The sequence below is a fragment of the Oncorhynchus mykiss genome, chromosome Y (assembly GCF_013265735.2).
Source record: "Oncorhynchus mykiss isolate Arlee chromosome Y, USDA_OmykA_1.1, whole genome shotgun sequence".
Lineage (NCBI taxonomy): Eukaryota > Metazoa > Chordata > Actinopteri > Salmoniformes > Salmonidae > Oncorhynchus > Oncorhynchus mykiss.
Window position 1 is genome coordinate 27,111,621 of NC_048593.1, and position 25,168 is coordinate 27,136,788.

At 41.0% G+C, this 25,168-nt stretch overlaps 2 protein-coding genes across 8 annotated transcripts; one reads left to right on the top strand and one right to left on the bottom strand.

The window, feature by feature from the left end:
- Positions 1–1,865: 1,865 nt before the first annotated feature.
- On the top strand, positions 1,866–20,624 carry LOC110509893 (sodium-dependent phosphate transporter 1-B). Of its 2 annotated transcripts, XM_036968120.1 has the most exons (12): positions 1,866–1,992; positions 2,802–2,960; positions 5,843–6,559; positions 6,721–6,861; positions 7,925–8,010; positions 8,302–8,398; positions 14,225–14,344; positions 16,607–16,840; positions 16,997–17,540; positions 17,782–17,967; positions 18,128–18,212; positions 18,481–20,624. In XM_036968120.1, exons 3-12 carry the CDS (start codon positions 6,199–6,201, stop codon positions 18,640–18,642), a joined length of 2,016 nt encoding a protein of 671 aa, XP_036824015.1. In that variant the 5' UTR covers positions 1,866–1,992; positions 2,802–2,960; positions 5,843–6,198; the 3' UTR covers positions 18,643–20,624. The 2 variants fall into 2 exon arrangements, with proteins under 2 accessions (XP_036824015.1, XP_021446758.2); XM_021591083.2 differs by lacking the exons at positions 1,866–1,992; positions 2,802–2,960 and adding an exon at positions 4,281–4,567.
- A 152-nt stretch (positions 20,625–20,776) lies between these two features.
- Positions 20,777–24,904, bottom strand: si:dkey-200l5.4 (transcription initiation factor TFIID subunit 7). 6 transcript variants are annotated; one of them, XM_021591088.2, is made up of 11 exons: positions 24,768–24,903; positions 24,298–24,351; positions 24,004–24,039; positions 23,788–23,820; positions 23,474–23,497; positions 23,339–23,371; positions 23,188–23,223; positions 22,970–22,996; positions 22,851–22,868; positions 22,633–22,680; positions 20,777–20,929 (listed from the first exon to the last, which is right to left on the bottom strand). In XM_021591088.2, exons 1-11 carry the CDS (start codon positions 24,820–24,822, stop codon positions 20,916–20,918), a joined length of 378 nt encoding a protein of 125 aa, XP_021446763.1. In that variant the 5' UTR covers positions 24,823–24,903; the 3' UTR covers positions 20,777–20,915. The 6 variants fall into 6 exon arrangements, 4 of the variants coding, with proteins under 4 accessions (XP_021446763.1, XP_021446766.1, XP_021446765.1 ...); XM_021591091.2 differs by having other exon boundaries at positions 20,781–20,929; positions 23,188–23,220; positions 24,307–24,351; positions 24,768–24,904; XM_021591090.2 differs by having other exon boundaries at positions 20,781–20,929; positions 24,307–24,351.
- Between the last annotated feature and the right edge of the window lie 264 nt (positions 24,905–25,168).

Below are 25,168 nucleotides of genomic sequence, written 5' to 3' on the forward strand. Positions count from 1 at the left end.
CCCTATTGTTGACCAATCACCAACAAAGGGGCATAGATTTCGGCTCCTGAACTTTGGCTGGCCTTGAGAAAAAAAATGTTTGCACGAACAGCTGACAAAACCCTTAACGAAGTCCAAAACTAACAAAAACATCACAAAATGTCATAATATATGCACAAACTCTTCCGAACTGTTTCGGCTGGGAAGCATATGGACTATAGGTCAACCGATTAATTGGAATGGCAGATTAATTAGGGCCGATTTCAAGTTTTCATAGCAATCGGTAATGGGCATTTTTGGACACCGATTATGGCCGATTACATTGCACTCCACGAGGACACTGCATGGTAGGCTGACTACCTGTTACGCGAGTGCAGCAAGGAGCCATGGTAAGTTATTAGCTATCATTAAACTGATCTTATAAAAAACAATCAATCTTAACATAATCACTAGTTAACTACACATAGTTGACATTACTAGCTTATCCAGCTTGTCCTGCGTTGCATATAATTGATACAGTGCCTGTTAATTTATCATCGAATCATAGCCTTTTCGCCAAATGGGTGATGATTTAACAAGCGCATTTGCGAAAAAAGCACTGTCGTTGCACCAATGTGTACCATAAACATCAATGCCTTTTTTTAAATCAATACACAAGTATATATTTTTTAAACCTGCATGTTTAGTTAATATTGCCTGCTGACATGAATTTCTTTTAACTAGGGAAATTGTGTCACAGAGTCAGTATATGCAGCAGTTTGGGCTGCCTGGCTCATGGCGAACTGTGGAATTCCATTTCTTCCTAACAAAGACAATCATTAATTTGCCAGAATTTTACATAATTATGACATAACATTGACGGTTGTGAAATGTAACAGCAATATTTAGACTTAGGGATGCCACCAGTTAGATAAAATACGGAACGGTTCCGTATTTCACTGAAAGAATAAACATTTTGTTTTCGAAATGATAATTTCCGGATTTGACCATATTAATGACCTAAGGCTCGTATTCATGTGTGTTATTATATTATAATTAAGTCTATGATTTGATATGTGATAGAGCAGTCTGACTGAGCGGTGGTAGGCAGCAGCAGGCTCGTAAGCATTCATTCAAACAGCACTTTCCTGCATTTGCCAGCAGCTCTTTGCTGTGCTTCAAGCATTGTGCTGTTTATGACTTCAAGCCTATCAACACCCGAGATTAGGCTGGCAATACTATAGTGCCTATAAGAACATCCAATAGTCAAAGGTATATGAAATACAAATGGTATAGAGAGAAATAGACCTATAATTCCTATAATAACTACAACCTAAAAGTTCTTACCTGGGAATATTGAAGACTCATGTTAAAAGGAACCACCAGCTTTCATATGTTCTCATGTTCTGAGCAAGGAACTTAAACGTTAGCTTTTTTACATGGAAAATATTGCACTTTTACTTTCTTCTCCAACACTTTGTTTTTGCATTGTTTAAACCAAATTGAACATGTTTCATTGTTTATTTGAGACTAAATTGATTTTATTGATGTATTATATTAAGTTAAAGTAAACGTGGTCATTCAGTGTTGTTGTAATTGTAATTATTACAAATATATAAAAATCGTCCGATTAATCGGTAGTGGCTTTTTTTGGGGGTCCTCCAATAATCGGTATCGGCATTGAAAAATCATAATCGGTCGACCTCTAACATGGACGCCTTTTTGGCCTCTTGCTTAAAGCCTTAGGCCTGTTCATTCTATAGCTATACTCTACTATTCTTATGGCAGTTATTATTTTGCATTATTGTAATGTTGTTTTATTGTTATATCAAGATATTTTGTTGTAATTACTAATCATTTCTCTTTATTCTGTACTTTCAGAACCCATACACTTATGGTGTTCAACATAATTTGCCATTAAACATCATAAGTTTTGTACGACAAGCAACATACAGTGAATGCACACTCCTTTAAAGTATGACAGCAATCCAAGCATGGATTGCCGTCATACCTTGTCCATAGACTGCTTACAGGGTAAGGAAACCAATGTAATTTTGTAATTTGGGTGAACTATCCCTTTATTAATAATTATAAAGAATTATGCAAACTCCCACAACAGTTGTTTAGATTTTCTAAATGTCAGACTGTTCTGATAAAATGTCACTAGAGTCAGACTGGGAAGGCAGGAGAACCATGTTTACACTGGAAAGCAGTAGAGGTGGCACAGATTTTTCTGGACATCCCTCTCTGGGAACGCAGTGGGGAACAGTTGTGAAAAAAGCATTCATTTGTCATACTTGAGTAAAAGTAAAGATACCTTAATAGAAAATGACTTAAATAAAAGTGAAAGTCACCCAGGAAAATTCTACTCGAGTAGAAGTCTAAAAGTATTTGGTTTTATATCAAAAGTAAATGTAATTGCTCAAATATACCTAAGTATCAAAAGTATGTAAGTATGAATCATTTCAAATTCCTTATATTAAGCAAACCAGATGGCACCAACTATTTGAAAAAAAAAAATGTACGGATAGCCAGGGGCACACTCCAACACTGAGACATAATTTACAAAGGCAGTAGGGATGACCAGCAATGTTCTCTTGATAAGTGTGTGAATTGGACCATTTTCCTGTCCTGGTAAGCATTCAAATGTAACTAGTACATGTCAGGGAAATGTGTGTAGTAAAAAGTACATTATTTTCTTCATGAATGTATCCAGGCTGTATCACAACCGGCCGTGAGTCGGCAAGTCAAATCATCTGCTGGCGGTAAGGTGAGTGTAGTCTTGTGCAATCTCTCTTGTTGTTCTCATCTTCTGTGTGTCTTCCCCTGTCTCTGTACCCCAGGCATGATAATGGCTATAGACATTACACAGGAGCGAGGCCTTAGCCACCTGGACTACAAGTACCTAGATGGGGCTCCCGTGTGCCGCTTCCCTCTCTTCAGCTTCCTGCAGCCGCTGCCTCTTGATTATATGTACCTGGTCTATGTGGTGAGGCTCTTTGGTAGGTCAAGTTCTGAGTCAGTGATTGGAACAGCTGCTGTATGTTGTCTCCTTTGTGCAGGTTTATGTGATAGTGTTAATATGCTTCCATCTTTTCAATGTGTGCTGAAAAGTGCCTTAGACCGAGTGGCACAGTGGTCTAAGGCACTGCACCTCAGTGTTAGAGGTGTCACTACAGACCCTGGTACGATTCCAGGCTGTATCACAACCGGCCGGGAGTCCCATAGGGCGGAGCAAAATTGGCTCAGCGTCGTCCGGGTTTGGCCGGTGTGGGCCGTCATTGTAAATAAGAATTTGTTCTTAATTTACTTGCCTAGTTAAATAAAGTTTCAATCAAAAAAATAGTAAAAGTAGTCAAATATAAATAGTAACGTACAGATACCCTAAAAACGACTTAAGTACTACTTTAAAGTATTTTCACTGAAGTACTTTACACCACTGTAGGAGAAAATTTGGCAATGCACAATATTTACAGCAAGTGCTGTTCAACTGCATTTATGCCCACATGCTTTAGCTAGTGCAGTGCCAATGTCTGGCGTTCACTATGAATGAAGTAACGCTTCCTATATTTTCAATTCATTTTCCACGATTGGTGAGTAAACGTTTGCGCAAAATAAAAAAAGTTGTATAAACAGTGTTTACATTTGTTTATCCAGTATACCACGGATCAGAACATCCCCTCCCTTGTTTTGGGCCCACATAATAAAGGTTGAATAAAAATAAATACATAACGGAAGGGGCATATTAACCTTGATGCAACATTTGGTGCTTTTATCATCAAATGAACGGTCATTATGGAAATTTCTGTTTAGCCACCCCACTATACTGTACACTTAATGACGAATACTGTAAGATTTGAATAAATATTAGTCAGAGCTTAAATATAAGACGACAAAGAAGGTATGTGACTCCACTACAGATCAACCCGGAGGAAAATTGTTTATTTAATTTTAAAAAACACAACACAATTTATTGAGAATTCATAACAACATCGGCCTATCATCAGCCTATCAATCCGCAGTCACGGGAAATAATGCATTGTTTAAAAATTATTGGGATGCAGCATTGAAAAAGATACTCCACTCACTGCAAGATTAAATTAGTTAAACTTGGCCTACCACATGCTACTGGAAAATGTGCTGCTTGCCTGTTTTTGAGTTTTTACAATCTATGACATTACATTTTGTGTGGGAATGTGCCATGAAGTGCCACACACAACCAAGTAGTGAAAATTGTCATCAATGAATAATAAGGATACGTTGTAGCTCGATGATTGACAGGTATATCCAGTATGGGCATAAAGGGTGTAACCAAAGCACCACCCTCTGATTCTCCATAAAGACAAGCACCGGCTCGTGACTCAATCAAAACTAGCTTTTACCGGAACTATCAAGAGCTGATGCGCCTGGTTTTTACGCTGAATTTATAGGAATATAACTAAACGGAAAGAGTAGCTACGTTTATATGGTTATTTAGCTTTCCAAAGCTAGCTAAATTTGTTAAAGTTCAAACTAATCGTTTCCAGTGACTGTATATTTCATGATCCCGCGCGCTGGTGATATATTTGTTAGTCTTCCTTTTCATCATTGACTACTTGTGCGACGTGTGGTAAGTTAAACTTGTCATTATTTTCAAATTCACAAATTGTTATTGGTTACGTTTGTAAAACAGTGCGGTTTCAATTTGTAACTAACGTTTGCTCGTATTAAGTACTTTGACAGACTTATTACTAGGTAACTTACTAGTTAGTACATGATAAACATCCCTATAACTAACGTTAACAAAATGTCCTATATTACTATGGGAATAGTTCCATCACATTGACAGTACGTTGGCTAACGTTACATCGTGATGATTATGAAATCAGATGGCAAGCGCTGACTAGCTGTTAGCCGTAACGTTACTAGCTTGGCTAGCAAAGCTAATATCATTCATTAGAATTATTAACGCAGCGACGCTAACAATATATAGCGATTACGAAACATGGCTTGTTAATATGGCTAGCTAGCATGACTTATATGGCACGTATTGACTATTACATGTGTGAACTAGCGCATAGACACATCAATGTGGATGGCTAGCTAACGTTAGACATGGGTCGTGTTGCTAGTGCAAGTCAAGATTGAATGAATGACACGTGATATGCGTCGTTTAACGTTAGATTTCTCGGTAGCTGGCAAACTTTGGATGACTGTTAACCATGTTAAATGTATATCTAGCGAACTTGTGTGTGTGTGTATTGCATCGTCGTATATCAATGTTCTGCTACGTTACGTTGGCAATTTCTGTTATGTGATCTCGCTAAAGTTAGCTTTGGTGATTCTCTTCCTACGAGTGCATCCCCAAAATGGCTTCCTTTATTGGCTTATCTTGTCAGGCAAGCCAGTCTGTACGGTAACCATTGTCATTGCACAGCGAGACATGATTATGGGAAGGAAGTTGGCTCAGTGTCGTAAAGTAGCATAGTTTGCTAACTAGGTAGCTGTATTTATGCTTGACAGAGCAAGGGTTGACGTTTAAAAAAAATATTTTGTTTTCATACTGAAATTCTTATTGATTGCCCATAATTAAATGGCCTGGCCACCGTTTTTTAATTTCTATAAAAGGGAGGACATGGTCAGACTGCTATTTTGAGTAGTTTTGCTAAAGTGTTAACCAAGCGTAGAGTAGTTAAGTTATGCTTTTTTTTAGGAGAGTTGAACCCTAGTTACGTTGTAGGATTTGCCTATCATAAATTGACCAGCAGCAGGTCTGACTCCTATTGTATTGTCATGAATGGATGTGTTCTGAGGCACACTGATGTGCTAAAGTTGGAAGAACTAATTTTGTTTTCGATTGGAAGTGTTTACATAACTAAGACTTTCTCCAACTGTTGTCTTTCAGGATGTTCTGCCATTCACCTACATTGACTGTTGAACAATGGGTGACCGTTTAGTCTGCATGATAGCCCAGAGCCAAAGAAACCCTAACAAAGATAGTAAAATTACAGGATAGCAATACGCCCACACTTTACTTCACCATAATTTATTTCTGTTCAGTCAGGGACAACTCATAGGCTACACCCAGTGAGTTTAGTTAACCCTCAAACTCCTACGGGTTAGGGTCTTGGAAGAGAAGTTACTGTATACACACATTGATACCTCATTTAATTTTGCTGTTTGCGAACATCACATCTATTTTCATATACATTCCCTTATATTGTGAAGCAAATCAATCTTTAGAGAAATCAATCACGCACAATGGTTTCGACAACTCTCGCCACCCTCACCCTGACGGGCACCACACTAGGGATAATGGCCCAGGTCACTGGTGGACCACTGACAGACTACATGTGGCTCCTCATAGTTGGCTTTATCATCGCCTTCATCCTAGCCTTTTCTGTGGGGGCCAATGACGTGGCGAACTCGTTTGGCACGGCAGTGGGCTCTGGAGTGGTCACCTTGCGGCAGGCCTGCATCCTGGCCACTATCTTTGAGACCGTTGGCTCTGTGCTTCTGGGAGCCAAGGTCAGCGAGACCATCCGCAAGGGTATCATCGATGTTGGCATGTACAACGGCTCTGAGCACGTGCTGATGGCTGGCTCTGTCAGTGCCATGTTTGGTGAGTGTTACAAAAAGGGTCATGTAATACATTTGTATGTAAGAACATGGGTTTTATGCCATCTGGATTTCTTGTATGATTTTACTTTTATGTAATGTTGAAACAATGCTTTGTCGCTCCCTGTTCAAGTTGTCAATTTGGCCTTTTATGCTGATTCTCAGGTTCTGCGGTATGGCAGTTGGTGGCCTCTTTTCTCAAGCTGCCGATCTCAGGTACCCACTGCATTGTGGGTGCTACCATTGGCTTCTCTCTGGTGGCCAGAGGTCAACAGGGGGTCAGGTGGCTGGAACTCCTCCGGATTGGTGAGTCCGCAGCTTCCGTTATCCACAGCTTACTTTGACGTTATCGTCATTGTCTAAGTACAATAGACGGCTGCGTTATGTCGCATGTTTTCCAGTCAGACATGTTGTTTGTACAAGTAATGTCAGTGTCTGGTTGTGCTGAGCGATTAACCAAAATGTAGTTTTGTTTCAGTTAAATAATTGACCAAGTCCATTTTTTATTTAGTTTTTTGTGAGCCCAAGGTGCCGTTTCTCACTAAAGAAATCAAATCTTTCACGAAAGAAGTCAAGAACTATGTTGGACAGTGGGCTGAGGGAGTTGTAGTTTTCACTAAGCAAATATTGCACCCATTTCAGCACAGAAATGTGATAATTTACGACAATGACCATTGTGCACCTGTTCTTTCTGGCTCAGAGGTGCCTGCTACGTTAGGTTGGATACACACAGACCGCATGAGAGAGGAATGTACACAATGATGAGAGGTGGATAGACAGTTCGCAAAGTATGCCTTCTAAATTTTGAAAAACTAGTCAAATGAATGTCAGACTGCTCTGCAGCATACTTAGGCATGCTAGCCTTGCTAAATAGGATGACTAAAGTCTGTATCGTATGTGGAGCAGTGATGACGTTGTCTTGATTGGTTGCTCCAGCCTAAGCTGAGATGATTACTTTAATTAAGGAATGAACATATGTATTAGTGTGCCATTTTACAGTGAAATGCTTGCTTATGAACCTTCTCAACAATGCAGTTAAAAAAATACATATAGTAACAAACACGAGGAATAAAATAAAGTACACAAGAATGGAGCTATATAAACAGTACCAGTTAAAAATGAAATAATTACAAGCAATATTGTTATTTCATAGTAATATTTTTACTGCTGTCTACCCAATGTGGACCTGACAGAGATAATGGAATATTTTATAGCAATTGAATGTTCACTCTTTTGGCTCTGGAATTCCCTTTAAAAATCTCTTTAGTTTCATAATGCATTTAACGTTTAAAACACTAATCGCTCGGTGCTAGTGTCTGGTGTTCTTCCTGAGAGCACGGTGCAATGCTAATTGTTCTAATCTCCGCAGTTGTCTCCTGGTTCCTCTCCCCCCTTCTGTCTGGCATCATGTCAGGTGTCCTTTTCTACTTTGTACGTATGTTCATCTTGCACAAGGTAAGCTGAGTAAAATTCACTTATCTAAATCTAGATGTCCTTACAAATTGTATGAAGCTTCCTGTTGGAAATTGTTGTTGGCTATGTGCCAGACCTTAAATGATGTCCCAAGCCAGGTCATTCGAATAAAGCCATTCCTTGTTCTTTGGAAAGAAGTGTCACTCTCCATGTAATCTCACGGGCCATCAATTCATATCAAATTTACCTACAACCCTTTTCTGCCATCAAATGTAACCTGACAGTACAATAGAGAGCATAGTGTTTCTGACTGTTCTGTTTGTCTCCTTGCAGAAAGACCCCGTGCCCAACGGTCTGAAGGCCCTGCCTGTCTTCTATGCTGTCACCATGATGATCAACCTGTTCTCCATCATCTTCACTGGAGCTCCAAGTGAGTATCGTTGGCACACTCTGCCTTCACCTTGCATGCCTGCCTGCAGCCACGGACTAAAATAAACTGCTCCCTCAGCCAGCCAACCGGATCCCCACACTTTTTCCAAACTGTTTACTGTTCTCAGAGAAGGCCTGTTTATTTTAACCTGTTGTGTTTTGGCACTTTTCTTGAGTGTGGTGTGGGTCATAACAGAATGAAATTGCAGAGAGGAGCACTGCACAACAGAGCTGGAAATAGGTTTCTCTTACTTCAATGTCTGTCCCTTTCCCACACGGAGGAGGAAAAATGGAAGTTAACTCGGCCATTGGCAGTCTTTTGATTCTCAGTAGTGTCATTGAGAGCACTGCAAATGTTTAGGTCTGCTATATTGTTCACTTTTTAGGTTTTGCAACTCTTATTAAATGAGCAACCTTTGCTCCTTTTTGTTTTCTTCTACCTACAGGACCGAACAGTTCAAGAAGTCAACTGGCCTGGGCCATTAAATGAAGGCTATAGGCCAGAGTATGCACTGTGTATAAATGCACACTCAGAGGAGACTACATGCAATCAGTCACATACTCTACTGTTATGTCAGTCACACCTACGTGGGGACATTTTAGTCTGGGGTACCTCACATGAAGTTCCATACAGCGATTGCATTCCAGGAATCCTGCTGTTCAATGAATTCCCACACAACTGAGAAGAGATCAGAGAGTGATTTAATAGTAGATCCAGATATTACATACTGACATGTTGGCCTACTGTAATCGCACACACTGAGGAGGACGTGTATCCTTACACGTACTGGCACACTTTTAGACTCTGGCCACTGCCTGTAACTGGAGCCAGCTTATTACGAGGCTAATCCTGATCTTTAGCCACCCCTGGTCAGTCACTTCCTCATGTTATACAATGCATTCGGAAAGTATTCAGATCCGTTCAATTTTCCACATTTTGTTATGTTACAGCCTTATTCTAAAAGGGTTTAAATAGTTTTTCCCCCTCACCAATCTACACACAATCCCTCATAATGACAAAGCAAATTTTTTTTAATTTTTTTTTTTAGAAATGTTAGCTGATTTATTGAAACATTTTTTTAAAGATACCTTATTTGCATAAGTATTCAGACCCTTTGCTATGACTTGAAATTGAGCTCGGGTGCATCCTGTTTCCATTGATCGTCCTTGATGTGTTTCTGCAACTTGATTGGAGTCCACCTGTGGTAAATTAAGTTGATTGGACATGATTTGGAAAGGCACACAGCTGTCTATATAAGGTCCCACAGTTGACAGAGCATGTCAGAGCAAAAACCAAGCCATGATGTTGAAGGTATTGTCTGTAGAGCTCCGAGACAGGATTGTGTAGGCACAGATCTGGGGAAGGATACCAAAACATTTCTGCAGCATTGAAGGTCTCCAAGAACACAATCGCTGCCTTCATTCTTAAATGGAATAAGTTTGGAACCACCAAGACTCTTCCTAGAGCTGGCCGCCCGGCCAAACTGAGCGATCGGATGGGGGGGTGGGTTTGGTTAGGGAGGTGACCAAAAACACTATGGTCACTCTGACAGAGCTCCAGGGTTCCTCTGGAGATGGTTGTTCTACTGGAAGGTTCTCTGCAGCACTCCACCAATTAGGCCTTTATGATAAAGTGGCCAGATTGAAACCACTCCTCAGTAAAAGGCACATGACAGCCCGCTTGGAGTTTGCCAAACGGTGCCTAAAGGACTGACCATGTGAAACAAGATTCTCTGGTCTGTTGAAACCAAGATTGAACTCTTTGGCCTGAATGCCAAGCGTCACGTCTGGAGGAAGCCTGGCACCATCCCTATGGTGAAGCCTGGTGGCGGCATCATGCTGTGGGGATGTTTTTCAGCTGCAGGGAATGGGAGACTAGTCCGGGTCAAGGGAAAGGTGAACGGAGCAAAGTACAGAGAGAGCCTTGATGACAACCTGTTCAGGACCTCCGACTGGGGCGAAGGTTCACCTTCCAACAGGACAACGACTCTAAGCACACAGCCAAGACAATGCAGGAGTGGCTTCGGGACAAGTCTCAATGTCCATGAGTGGCCCGGCCAGACTCGAACCCCATCGAACATCTGGCGAGACCTGAAAATAGCTGTGCAGCGACGCTCCTCTTTCATCCTGACAGAGCTTGAGAGGATCTCCAGAGAGGAATGGGAGAAAAATACAGGGGTGCCAAGCTTGTAGCGTCATACCCAAAAAGACTCAAGTCTGTAATCGCTGTCAAAGGTGCTTCAACAAAGTACTGAGTAAAGGTTCTGAATACTTATGTAAATGTGATATTTCAGATTTTTTTTATGCAACAATTTCTAAACCTGTTTTTGCTTTGTCATTATGGGGTGTTGTGTTGATTGATGGGAAGTGAAACAAAACAATTTAATCCATTTTAGATTAAGGCTGTAATGTAACATTGTGGAAAAAGTCAAGGGGTCTGAATACTTTAAAAATGCCAGTGGCTGAATTTAAGAATTCAGAATGAGACCGGAGTCCATGATTAGTCTCTTTCCCCCATTTTAATTTTTTGCACAGATCATTCCGGCGCAATGTATCTAAGTGGGTTATACTATTTCAGAACACATTTCAGCTGTGTGCTCTCATTAAATATTTTGTCCTTGGCGGAACCACTGTAATCGCAGGATAAGTAATGGTTAGCACCAAAAATATATATATATTTTTTTGCTGCATTTCTACCCCAAGTTGTAAAACAGTGTAGTGGTGACCGTTCTGCTAGACTAATACAGCCCGTGTTAAATTCAATGGGTGATTGAGGGGGGCGGAGTCAAAACAGAACTGTACATTTGGTCTCCTGTTTTAGAACCACATGTTCCTCTGGTTTTACTTTAACATGGGGGTGTAAAAGCACAAACAATGTAACATGACTTTCCTATACACAATATAGCCAATCCTAGTGCCAGAGACTCCAGTTGGAACTAGTGAAAAGTGAGGAACTCTGGCAATAGGTCAAGAGAGGATAATTTTGAGGAGAGACCTTAATCACCCTGACTCCTCATTTTAGCGAAGTTCTAGTCAGTCATTCAGAAGCTGTGCTGTAACGCAAGGTTTCCCAACTTGCGATCCGTCCCGTGGATAACTTATTTGTGCCCCATGTTTTCTGTGCAAAATGTGTATATTTTACACGTGTGTATTGTTGTACATAAGACTTTAAAAAACCCACCACAGCCGCTACAAGTGACTTGGATTTTGGAAATCTGTTCCGAAGTATAGCCATGCATAATAGCAACGTGTGATCGTATACAAATCTGAGGAAGGTTTTAAAGTGTTTTAGTCAAATTATCTGTTTGGGCTTCTTGCGGTCAATTTGTAGTCTGCTAATTAGAGTGCGGCTGAATCTAGTTGATGATCCCTGTAGAAGGACCATAGATTGAAAAGCTTCGCCAACAGAGGAAAAGTCGAAGTCATTAATGTATATGACCATGTCAACATTTTGACTACATTTGTTTTTGGAACCAAGCAAATACTGGTCTTGTTACAGAAATCTAATGTATTTCTTCACTTACATAACCTGCCTGTCTTTCACTACCAACTGTGAACTTTCAAACAACATCCATAAAAATAAAAAAAAAAGAGTGATCCAGTGGACGCCCCTGTGTCCCTGCATTTCAGTATGCGTTAGCTGGAATGTACATTTTCTGCTTCGGTTCCCCTTTGAAAAACAAACGGCTGGTGGCTTGGTTGCTTAGGGGACACACAAAAATCAGTCAAATAGAAATGCGGATAACAGTGGAGAAGCAGAGAAGGGTTTATTAAACTGAGCTGTGATTCAGAATACACGTGGTGTGTATGGTACTTCAAATTACTAATTATAAACTGGGTGGTTCGAGCCCTGAATGCTGATTGGCTGAAAGTTGTGCTGTATCAGACCGTATATCAGGGGTATGGCATTTTTATTTTTTACTCTTCTAATTCCGTTTTTAACCAGTTTATAATAGCAATAGGGCACCTTGGGGATTTGTGGTATATGCCCAGTATACCACACCCTCTCAGGCCTTGTAGCTTAATTAGACCCTAATAGGCAAGCAACAGTAAGTTAGTGCCGCTGAAATAGTTTGCGTAGCCAACTTTTTATCTTCGTACAGTTAGGAAAAGCTGAGTGCAAAACCTTCAACAAAAGTATCTTCATTGTTACTTTTTTCAGTCTCTGTCAACATTTGGTTTATTCAACTAGTTTGTAGGAGTGACACAGACGGGGACAATGAAGAGGATAATTGGCCAAAGCCACCCGCCCAAATATACAATGAGTCATAAATGGTTATTTAACTGTTGCTGCCATGAGGGATGGGGCTGAACCGCTGCTGGAAAATGACAACAAACCATGTTATTGTGTAAAGTAGGCCACGGGATGCAGAGGTTACAAGGGAGGGGTTTGGAACGCAGACGTGGTTAAATTCCACTTCCTGAGCCCTAATTCATCCCACTGCGTAAGCTGTGGTGTAGACGCCCCTTTGTGTGGCTCAGTTTTAAAATGACTGGGTTGGTGCTTTTAAAAATAAATAAATTATCTGGCGATGTGATTCACAAAAGGCCATCAACATGGAAATGTTCTTCTGCACATATTGAATAATACAGACCCCATTCTCTCCTCTTTGGGGGCCACTTTTTGCCCACTCTTAATTTGGCACCAGCCCCCCCCCCCCCCCCCCCCCCCCCAACAAATGTCTACCGGCCGCACCTGTTTTGGGCTGTCCCACAGCCAGCCATTCGAGACTAGTCTAATGAAAGAAGCCTCAGCCGTTCGTGAAAGAGAAATTATATCACCCCCTTCTCGTTCCCTCTTCCTGGAGGGGGGTGAGTTTGTTGCGTAACTAAATACACATTGCTAATGTGCCACGGCCTGTAGTCTTCTCTCACCGAATGTGAGGGTGGGTCAGTAGACTACACAGGAGAGCGCATGGCACACTCTGCCCTGTAACCAACACAGACTCACTGTTGTCTCTGGGCCTTGGCCTTCATTTCCTTTTGTTTGTTGTTCAAATCCCAGTCTAGAGTTATTTATTTATATTACGCGTGGTCAAGGTCAACTTGAATTTTCACGCAGCACTTGTTTTTTTTACTCTGACCATGTTGCTAACTCTCCAACATGTCGCTGGCGGCTGTTCCCCAAGGGGGATCTGTAATGGTCCTTCTCCCTGCCAACAGCATGCACAAGACTACGTTGACAACCTCACACACACTACTGCAGGCTTGGCACCCGATGCCCTTTATGCTCCAGCGGACACTGTTAAAGTACATTTGAAGGCCTCCTTGTTTTTTTTTCTCTCCTCCCCAAGTCCTCTCATCTAGCCTTCTAAGGCAATCACTCACTGTCCATGTGTAGTTGGAGGCCGGGGTCCATTTGGGTCGCAGCGACATCCCTTGTCATTCACATGCTCTCGTCCATGCGGCATTGCGTAACTGTTCTATGGGCACACACACCATATTTGACTGGGATATTTTGCTACTTGCTGTGGCTCATCCTTGTAGCTAGTGGTGGTGTATGTGTTTGAGGTAGTACTTAATTTTTCCCTGGAAATATGACCATGTGCAATTAATCGAAGAATTTGCTTCCAATTGATCATTCTAGCATTTTACCGTCTACATTTAAATCGTTTTTTTTTCTCTGTACTCAACGTATAATTTAGAAATATTTTGTAATGTAAACATAAGAACAGGCTTTTGTAGTTCTACCACTTATAGATGTGGATCCAGATAGACTATTTAGTCACAATGCCAACTGTTTTCTTATTCTTTAGGAAGGTAGTGCCTGCTGACTTGTTTTTCAAAACTATCTTTCCTCTCTCCGTTTCCCCTTCTGTTACTCCAGTGCTTGGATTTGACAAGGTTCCATGGTGGGGTACACTGCTCATCTCTTTGACCTGTGGTGTGCTTACCGCCCTGTTGGTCTGGTTCATTGTTTGCCCACGTCTCAAGAAGAAGATTGAACGTAAGTTTCAATATTGTTTTTCTTTTGTTTTGGCACCCTTGTTATAAATTGTTTTATTTTGGTAAATAAGTTTTGAGTGTAGTTAGATTGATGCATTGCATTAGGCACTGAACAAGTGTCAGGGATTCAAGGGAAATTTCACAATTTTTCAACTACATTTTCATCTCCAGGGTGACCCCAACATTAACATATTCTGTGTGTGAAAATGGCTTGTTTTTTTTAGTTTAAAAAAAAATATGGTGGAATAAAAGTTAGATATAGACAAACTGAAATGTTCCTTTTAATACCGCACGTGTCTGGCCTCTCATTCATGCCTATTGTTTAATCCAGCAAACTCATTCAGGGCAGCAGATATTTCTATCTTTTACACATTAATTCTGTGTGGTGACTTGTCTTAGAAGTTGTCATTTTTTGGGTTCCAAGGTCAGACTGTTTTATACTAATCTGCTTTAAATGGATAATGAGCTTAAAATGCAGGCGGATAGTTGTGCTGGTCAAAAGTAGACCCTTCTATTAATAGTGCAAGTCAATCGCGTCACATGATGTTCTGAAAGCCAGGATTTTAAGTTAAAAACCCTTTCTTAAATAGCCTCCCTTTATCTTAACTTAACTATAAATGGCCAATGCATCTTGTGAAAGGGGAAATGCATGGGATGCTGGGGTCAATCTGGCTGACCATGAATGAACTGTCTGGGATGGTTCTAGTCCATCAGACAGAGGCAGCCTAATTGGATCATAGCGATCCACTAATGGGCCTTTACCTCCTTGACTAGAATAGCCATGGGTTGACTTAAGGCATTGACGCGATGTTAGCACTGCATCACAGGGTTAAGACTGTGCGGGTGACTCGACTGCCGTGGCTCTAGTCAAATAAACGGCTAGTGTCTCTGGGAAAGTTTTGCTGATGCAATCAGGTTAACTGGCTAGGTAGCAGACAAATGATCAGATGACCACACAGTGGCCATATGTTTGCATTGAGTATCTGATTTGGTCTGAAGCCATAAAGTAATGTATCATGCATTACATCTCGGACCTTATCTACATAGGCCTACCTGTGAAGGTTTTAGTCGGTAGCACAATGTAAATATAAACACGTCATTGTCAAATTTTATTGGTCATATACACCTATTTAGCAGATGTTATTGCAGGTGTAGTGAAATTAGCCCTGGTTATGCAATTCCAATGTGAACCTTAAATGCTGAGGCGTATAAGAACCATACGTGCTCTTTAGGGATGTATTGGTCCCCGGTTCAAACCTTTTAAGATACAACTGCATCAGTCCGTGGACCCCAAACCGTTCCAAATGTAGCATGCATCGGTCATAAAATGTATACCCAAGTTACAATTCACATTTTTGTTGCTCATATTACTTATTTTTTTCCCCTAGCTGTTGAATTGTTTTACTGGAATAGAAGTAAGCTACCGGAGACTACTCATCTGGCTATACCTGCTTACAATAGATTTAATTTAGACTGTTCAGGTTCACCATCAGCAATCATTTTGGTAGTTTGTGTAAATCCAATCTCTGCATATGGTGTTTTTTTAATATACAGGGGGAAATTGATCATTTCATGGTGCCGAGGGAAACATGTTCATTTTTTTATAATCAATGTCTGTTCACTCACTTGAATTCCATTTAGTTTGTTTTTGTGAGCCCAACGTGCCTTTTCTCCAGAGAAATCAAATAGTTCTTGACTCCTATTGAATTATGTCGTACGCTGAGCTGAAGAGTTGTAGTTTTCATTAAACAAATATTCATCCTAGTTCAGCGCGTAAATGTGGTAATTAACTACAATGGCCATAATCACTGCGCCTGTTTTTTCCAGCTCGGACACTGTTCATATGCATAGTCACTTTAACCATACCTACATGTACATTATACCTCAATTTGCCTGACTAACCAGTGCCTGTACATGGCCTCACTACTGTTATTTTTCACTGTCTTTTTACTGTTTTTATTTCTTTACTTATCAAATTTTTATTTTTTACTTAAAATCGCACTGGTTAGGGCCTGTAAGGAAAAATGTATTCGGTGCATGTGACAAACTTTGATTTGGTCTGAGTGGATGTTGCGAGAGGTTTCGCTCTTGACAAAATCAGTCCAAAATGATTGTTTAAAATGTACCGTTCCTGTATCGGAGCCCATGTATCAAATCATCTTGAAAGGGGAAGATGCACATCCCTAGTGCCATCTCATGTTCCCTTACTGTACCGTGTTTGGACTTGGCCCAGGCAGTCTAATTCCACCTTGTTCCCCTCCAGGAAAAATCAAGTCTTCCAGCCCCTCTGAGAGCCCTCTGATGGATAAGAGGGAGCTGAGGGAGGAACCTGTACCCTGTACCATCCTGAAACCTGTCCCTGAGGAGCCCCCTTCACCCCCCTCCCCTGTTGACCCAGACTCCCCCTCCCAGCTTCCCCAAGAGGAGCGCAGGGTAACCTTTGACATTGGAGATTCTGATGATGGTGACAATAAGGAAGGCAAGGAGTCTGAGAATGGTAAGTGTGAGTCATGGGGAGGTTATGGTCTTGGTAAAGTGAGAAAATTGGATAAAAATAAAATAAATCTGTAAATATTAAGTAATTCATTTTCCATGACTCACTGACTACAGAGCTTGCTTGCACTGTTCCTGACTTTTAAATATTTTTATTCAGTCCAAAAAGTGCAGTTCAGTAATGATGTGCAGTTCAGCAACGGCCCAGCCCACGTCCCCAGCAACGGTTACAGCCAGTACCACACTGTACACAAGGACTCTGGCCTCTACAAGGACCTGCTGCACAAGCTCCACCTTGCCAAGGTAGGCGACTGCATGGGCGAGACTGGCGACAGACCCATCCGCCGCAACAACAGCTACACCTCTTACACCATGGCCATCATCGGCATGCACGGGGACTTCCGGCCCAAAGAGGGCGAGTTCCACGCCAGCGAGGACAAAGGTACAGAGGAGAAGAAGAAGCGTGTACGCATGGACAGCTACACCAGCTACTGCAACGCTGTGGCTGAGCACGGGGCTCCTGAGGGCCTGGTGGAAGCAGAGGTGACTCTGGAGATGGGAGAGGAAGATGCTGGCAGCAGCCGCAGCTCTCTGGAGGAGGATAGGCAGGACCGGGACCGCCCTGAGGTCTCTGAACTCTTCAGGTTTCTCCAGATCCTCACTGCCTGTTTCGGCTCCTTTGCCCATGGAGGCAACGACGTCAGGTAGGGAGATGTTCCATCTTGGATGAATATATATATTATTTATATATATTTATATATATATTATTTATATATATATATATAATTTATATATATATATATTATTTATATATATATATATATATATTATTTATATATATTTCTGGACTAGCAATAGAGTTGCTGCCTCTGTATGTTCATGTAGAGGGACTTTTTGTACCTGATTTAATATTTTAGTAACCCAGTCTCTTTTTTTCTCCTGCAGCAATGCCATTGGTCCTTTGGTAGCTCTGTGGCTGGTTTACAATAGTGGTTCAGTTAACTCCAGCGCCCCGACACCCATCTGGCTGCTGTTGTATGGAGGAGTTGGCATCTGCCTTGGTCTCTGGGTGTGGGGTCGCAGGGTTATCCAGACCATGGGCAAGGACCTCACCCCCATCACTCCCTCCAGGTATGTGCCAGACATCACAGAACTGACTAAATCAAACATTCAAATGGCACCCTTATAGCATAACATTCCCCACAGACATGACTTCACACTATCTGTGAAATTAGACACATACACAGGCAGAACCATCTGGTGACTCAAGCCTGGTTTTCTTTCCCTTCAGTGGTTTCAGCATTGAGCTTGCCTCAGCCCTGACCGTTGTGGTTGCCTCCAACATTGGCTTGCCTGTCTCCACCACCCACTGTAAGGTAAGCTGTTCAGACTCAGACACTGTGGTCTGATGCAGAGACATGAAGGGGAGTATGCCTTAGTAATGTGAGAGGCAGGGAGCAGTAAACAGGATGTCTGAATTTGGTGGTTCAAACTGGTTCTAATTTCCACTTCTTTTTTTCTTTTTTTTAACACTCAAACCAAGATTAAAAACTGAATCCAGTCTGCTACTGTCAGGGGAGTGTTGACCATTTCTTCTTAATGGGTCATGGATTCTAATTGGTTAACAAAGGTCTGTGTCTTCAGGTGGGCTCTGTGGTAGCGGTTGGCTGGCTGCGCTCCAGGAAGGGTGTGGACTGGCGTCTGTTCCGGAACATCTTTGTGGCCTGGTTTGTTACTGTGCCCATTTCAGGCCTGATCAGCGCTGCCATCATGGCCCTCTTCACCTACGTCATCCTGGAAGCCTAGGGCTGCCTGCACCCCATAACAGGGGAGGAGAGAACAAGTGCCCACTCGTGATGGGGGGGGGGGGGGGGGGGGGGGGGGGGGGAAGAGAGAGAGAAGGGGTTGGAAGGTGGATGTAGCCTGCTAACCCCATGCCAACACACCGAAGAGGAGGGAAATGCATAAAAGATGTGGTAAAAGGAAAAAAACGGACGTTGTGAAATGGGCCTGTGGTTCTTGGCTGCATAATTTCCAACCTTAAGTTATGATTGTGTTCGTTTATGCGCCAGATCACTTCCAATGGGAACATTTTTGTTGTTTGTTTTTTTTCCTGACTTGGCAGAATTTATTTTTCAATGCTCATGATCTTGTAAAAATAGCTAATCAAATCAAGTTTTAATTTTTTTCCTATACTCCACTACTTCATTTTTTTTTACTGTGTAATTATGTACATATACCATGTTCCTGTTTTTATAATCTTATTTTACAAGTTTGGATGACACAACAACAATTACAACGCAGTATTAGCCTTTAGTGACGCTTCTATTTTGCCTGTCATACATAACACATGCTCAGAGTAACTTAGAATAAACAGTATATTTTTAGGTTGAAAGTGAGCTTATTGGTGTTCTTTCTCTACCTTTTAAATGCCATTGTCAAGAGAATGTGTTTGTCTTGTCACTCAACAATTTTAAGAATTGTGTGTACTTGGAACTGGTTGCCTTGTTTTTCCTTATGTGCATGGGGAGTTTCAGTTTTCCCCTTGCCATTTGCTGAATGACCTGAGTTTGACTGTTACTCAGCCATTCTACAGAGCCCTTGGTCTGTAGATAAGTACAGGAAATGATGTGCACGCCCCTCAGAGCTAATTCTCTCAGCTTCCCCTCCGCTTTCTTAACTTGTTACAATGATCCCTCAGGTTTTCTGTACTTTCACTATATGGTTCTTGTGAAAGTTATTCTAAAGAAATTACAAATTTTATGCAGTGTCAGGCAACCTCATTTAACTGAAACCTGCTCAACAGGAAACCAGACTGAGTAGAGGCTGCATTTGACAGGCAAATCCATCCCTTCGTCATTGTAGGTCAACAACACAACACCTGGTTGTGGATTAGACCCCTTTGTCTATCCAGTTACCATAATGGTTTTGTTTTGAGCATAGATGGTGATACTAGGCGACCTGACCTCTCACCTTACAAAGTTGAGCTCCCACCACCCTGGCTTTTGGGACATCATTATTTAATTGGGAAAATGGCTAAAATGTCTTCACAACATGTTTATAAATTGTCAAACAGTACAGTCTATTTTTAATCTGGCAGGTTGATAAAGACAATTGTTTTTTTAATGGGATCATTGTAAAAAGTTTAATTTCTCAACCTTTTCCTAATTGTTTTGCTGCAAGAAAAATATCTAGTACCATAAGTATCTATTCTGGGTCTGCTTTGGTGTTATTGATGGTGATGGCAGACCTTTTACCTGAAAACAAGGTAAATCTGAATAAATGGAATGTTGGTAAATGTGGGGAGAGACACTTAAATGAGGTCCTTAGATTTCCTGTTTAAACTTGATTGCATCAAACTAGATGGTGTAATGCGTTAGTTCTGCTCAAGCCTTCTGTAGTCTGTTTCGCAATTTAGCTGCAGAATTGGTAATTTGCCTGTACTGTTGGTCTGTGGAATGTGTACTTGCCAACACATCAGGTTGCTCTTGCCACCCTCTCACAGCTATGTTTTATGTGTGGTTGATGAGGTTAGTGTGAGAGACATCAGGTTACTACCCTGAATCTGGTGGATGTTTTTGACCTGGGTGGTGTGTGTGTGGACCTTGCCCAGATGCTCTGTTGGAAAGAGGGGGGCATGCATTGCTGCTGTGATGCCACCAAGAGTTGCGGTACTGAGCTGCTGCACTACTAAACTCATTTAGAGTTATAGTTGCCTTAATAGTTTTTTTTTTTTTTTTTTTTTTTTTTTAAGGCACCAAAGAAAATACTGGTTTGTTATGCACAGACAGAATACATTTGGAGGAAAAAATAAATAAAAATGGAAAGCTATCATGTTTTTGTATTTTATGTATTCAAGATGTTTTGAAAGACTCACTTTTCAAACCATTACATTCTAAATAAACCTCAATGGCCTATTGCATAAGGACGGAGTCTCACAGCAGTGAAATAGAATGGGGAGAGATATTTCTCTTTATTGACGGTTAACTTTTTCGCTGCACAATGTTCTTCGGGTTCTGTGATAGAAGATGGGGGTAGGTCTGCAAGTGCTGCCTCCTCACATGATGCCTCCGGCAGGCTCACTCTACCTCAGCTGTGACGCAGAAAAAGTGAGAATTGATTCCTTTGTTTTTATGAGCATCACACACACACAGTGTATCCTACTCCCCGCAGGAGTCTCAAAACCATTCTAGCACAGTTGCTTAGACTGTGAAAACCATTGATTCAATAACACAAGGGCCCCTTTTATGCCCAGTGAAGTGCATTTTTCAGGTTAACCCGGTGATCTAGAAACTAGTTGTAAATTATTACACAACATAATATGAATTTGTTTTAAGGGTTCAAGATCCAGAGCCTTAAGAAGATTAAGTGCTGAACATGCAGATAAGGACCTTGATTATTGACCTTGGTCCTACAGTTTGTCAAAAATGTGCCTGCCTTGACTCACGCCGTTCCTTTCCTAGCCTGTATTTCGGGTCCAGAAATAACCCAGGACACAGCAGATGATACAGAATAAATCAAGCACAGATAAGCATTTGGGGACAGGTGTCTTGGAGTGCCCTAGATGTCTGTCCTAGATACACTAAAAGCAAGGGTGCCAGCATTCAAACAATCAATCACGTTGCCAGTGTCCTGTTCAACTAGTTTGACATCAGTGACTCCATGGTCTGGGTCAAAGTCTCTCCATGGAGTGCTTTGGTTATGAGGTCAACTCAATAATGTCTAGCTCTATGATGTGATTTTCCTCATCAACTCAAAAATAACTATTGACCTTGAACATGTGTATAACATTCATATTTTTATGCGGACTCCGACTGGCATAGTTCATAAAATGTGTTTTTGCTGTCTGTCCATAAAATTAGCTTGTTAATAACTATAAAACGATTAATAAACAAGTTATGTTGATATGCTCACTACAAAGCATAGTTTGTGGAACAACAATAGATATCATTCCTTGTTCGCATGAGTGTAATAAACATGTTTTTGCTGCCAGGATGTGCCTGGCTGCTGTTATATAGCTGTGGTAAAGGAAGTTATGTGTTTATTGTGTATTGTAAGATTCCCGTGTTATCAGATGGAAATGTTGAGGGGAAAGCCCTGATGAAGCCCTTTCCTTTGCATTTCATTTCATCCCACTTGGGACGCTGTCTGAACCTGAACCTTTACGTTTCATTTCATCCCACTTGGGACGCTGTCTGAACCTGAACCTTTACATTTCATTTCATCCCACTTGGGACGCTGTCTGAACCTGAACCTTTACATTTCATTTCATCCCACTTGGGACGCTGTCTGAACCTGAACCTTTACGTTTCATTTCATCCCACTTGGGACGCTGTCTGAACCTGAACCTTTACATTTCATTTCATCCCACTTGGGACGCTGTCTGAACCTGAACCTTTACATTTCATTTCAGCCCACTTGGGACGCTGTCTGAACCTGAACCTTTACATTTAATTTCATCCCACTTGGGACGCTGTCTGAACCTGAACCTTTACATTTCATTTCATCCCACTTGGGACACTTTCTGAACCTGAACCTTTACATTTTATGAGCAATGGAAAATGTTCAACAATTTCAACAACAGCTAGAGCAAACACATTTTTATGGAAGATGGATACTAGCCAGGTAAAATTAAGAAATTGTCACTGTTTTTGGCTATGTCCTCGAGCTCATTTGTGAAGAGAAAAAAAAGGGGGGATATTATATAACGTAGTGTATGTATCTACTACCAGAGTCAACAAGACCATTGTCAGTTGTTCAAAAATATTTACTAACAAGTAGATATTCATATCCTACCTAGATTTGTAGTCTCATCTGCTTCTTCAACATTGGCTTCAAGGTGTTCTGGGAAGGGACAGAAGATGTTAACATATTATTGTATACCAGTGAGTGAATGGCTGGTATTGTGTTTCATGTGAGTTTCAAATGTTCTTTGGATATTTTGTGTTACTCAGAGAAGAAGATTCTATCAAATGTAACTTGAGATAACATGAGACTGAAGGTTCTATGCGTACCTCGCTTTTGCCTCATACCTGTAAGGAAACAGAGAACCCAAGGTTGTGAGGGTGTATTAGGAAAAGTCCTGCATGTGTTATTACATGAGACATTTTGAAAAAGACAGGTAATTACTCACCATCTACATCTTCATCAGACTCAGACTCTGTTGGAGAACAGGAAACTTAGGCTTATACATGTACCTGAATGAATCTAAAATATATATATTTTTATAGTTATAACTAAAGAACCAAACATCAAGTGAATGTCTTGCTAAGAAACACTCATGTCGGTCTTCTAACACTTTATTGCCATCTACAGGTGTCTTTAAACACTGTCCATGCAACCTTTCCTTACCATGTTGGTCTGCCTCAACGTTTCCGTCTCTGTCTGCTGGAAAACAACACGAGTAAAGTTATAAGTAATCTAAACAAACTATGGAAAAAAAACGTGTGCCTGTCAGTAACCAATCTTTTCCTGTGAGTGTTGTCATATCATCTGTTCTTACTCATGTCCTCTTCCTGAGTGTCATTCTCCTCCTCTGTAAAAAAATACATTCAATACATTATGAATAGGCCTACATTCACAAAAACGTATGGTTGATTAATACGTATGCTTGTCAACAGCAGACTTCAGTGATTACCAGTATTTTCATCTTGAACAGCCTCTACCATAGACAGAAAAAATACATTTGTTAAAGGAAAACAAGAGGTGAAATTGTATTATTTCACTATCAATGGGCCAAATGCAAAAACAATACAATGTCCCCTAATTAGTTTTTAGAAGGCTAGGATTCCCTTACCCAAGTACTATACATCCTCACTGTGTGCATCATCTTTAGATGGCAATATGGAAAGTATTGTTCTTTCATTGTGTTAATTAAAAACGATTACAAATTATTTGCTGGGACAATTCTAGTATTCTAGCTAGACAAGTCTGTGTCACTGTGTGTCTTACCACTCATTTGAGCTGCTTCAAACTCCTCCTGATCTGAGGACAGAGAAAGGCAGATAAATGATGTTGATTAATGTAAGCTTTAGCACTATGAGCCATCAGTGCCCCAGAGTAGATTTAAAAAAACTCCAGTTGAACTAGATTTCAGTCAAAGTCATTGCAGTTGTGCGTGGAGCAAAAGCTCTTCTATGAGTGTCTCTGAGACATTGATCATTGTACCTCTCTTTTGCAGTTCGCTTAGCTGCTCCAGCCCCACTGGAAAAAGTGAAAAAGTGACATGAGTTTTCTTTTAACACAAACACTTTTTTTATGTCTATTGATACTGTGCTGCTTTTAATGTCTGTGTGTTGTGTTTTTATGGTGTATTTACTGGTCATGTACTGTACGTATTGGCTGACGCAATAAAAAGTAATAAAGTACTATCTTATCTTATTTTATCTCATGCGTTGTCAGAGAGGCATTGCGCTCAAAAACATCAACATCATCATCTTCATCCATCATGGTCTTTCTCACCTTCCTCACCAAATGTGTCTTCTTTTTCTGCCGATTCCAAGGATGCAGTCAGAGCTGGGGATGTCAGAAGCAATTTAATGTCAAATTTGATTATAATATTAGACAACACAACATAGATGTGATGATATCCAACCCCCCCTCCCCGCCACCACCAAAGAAAGCGCTGAATTGGGAGCATAAAGAGTGTGCGGGCCTTATTGTTCTTTACTATTATAACCAGCCAACTCACATTTCCCTCTGGCATGTTATCAATTAAACATAAGGATTCAATTGAATGCCAATCACATAAAAAAGGCTGAGGGCCTTCTTTACATTACCATCGCACAATACATCATGAAACAGCATTGCAACTAGTATCAGCAGTACAGGGCTTCATCAAATGCCACAGCTGACTGATATTTAAACAGAAATATATTGGAGAAGTTTAAAACATTATGACATTGAGAAAATAGACCACACAATTATCATACCAGTGTGGAATCCTGCTGCAGCCAAAAAGAGGAATATGGGCACTCCGACTCTCATCTTGGCTCCCTGGTTGGTTATAGAAGGTGCTATAGTGTCAGTCCAAACTGGGTATTGTGTTTTTGTCGGTCATTGGCCCATTTATACTTTATTTTTCATCACATGCTTTGCATGGACAGGCGGCTATGGTACCATTGTCCCTCCCTACCTAGGGGCAGCTGGGTGGCACATCCCGGCCACAACACAGACGTGTCATTATTCAGGGTGTGAATGCCACCCATTGTCGGCTCTTCTGTCAGGTGCCCCTTTATTTGGGGTGCTGGTGCGTGTTTGGAAGGGGGGGGGCTTGTAGGACGGTCTTTCCATGTTGTCAAAAGAAAATCTAATTTCCTTTCTGGAATAACAT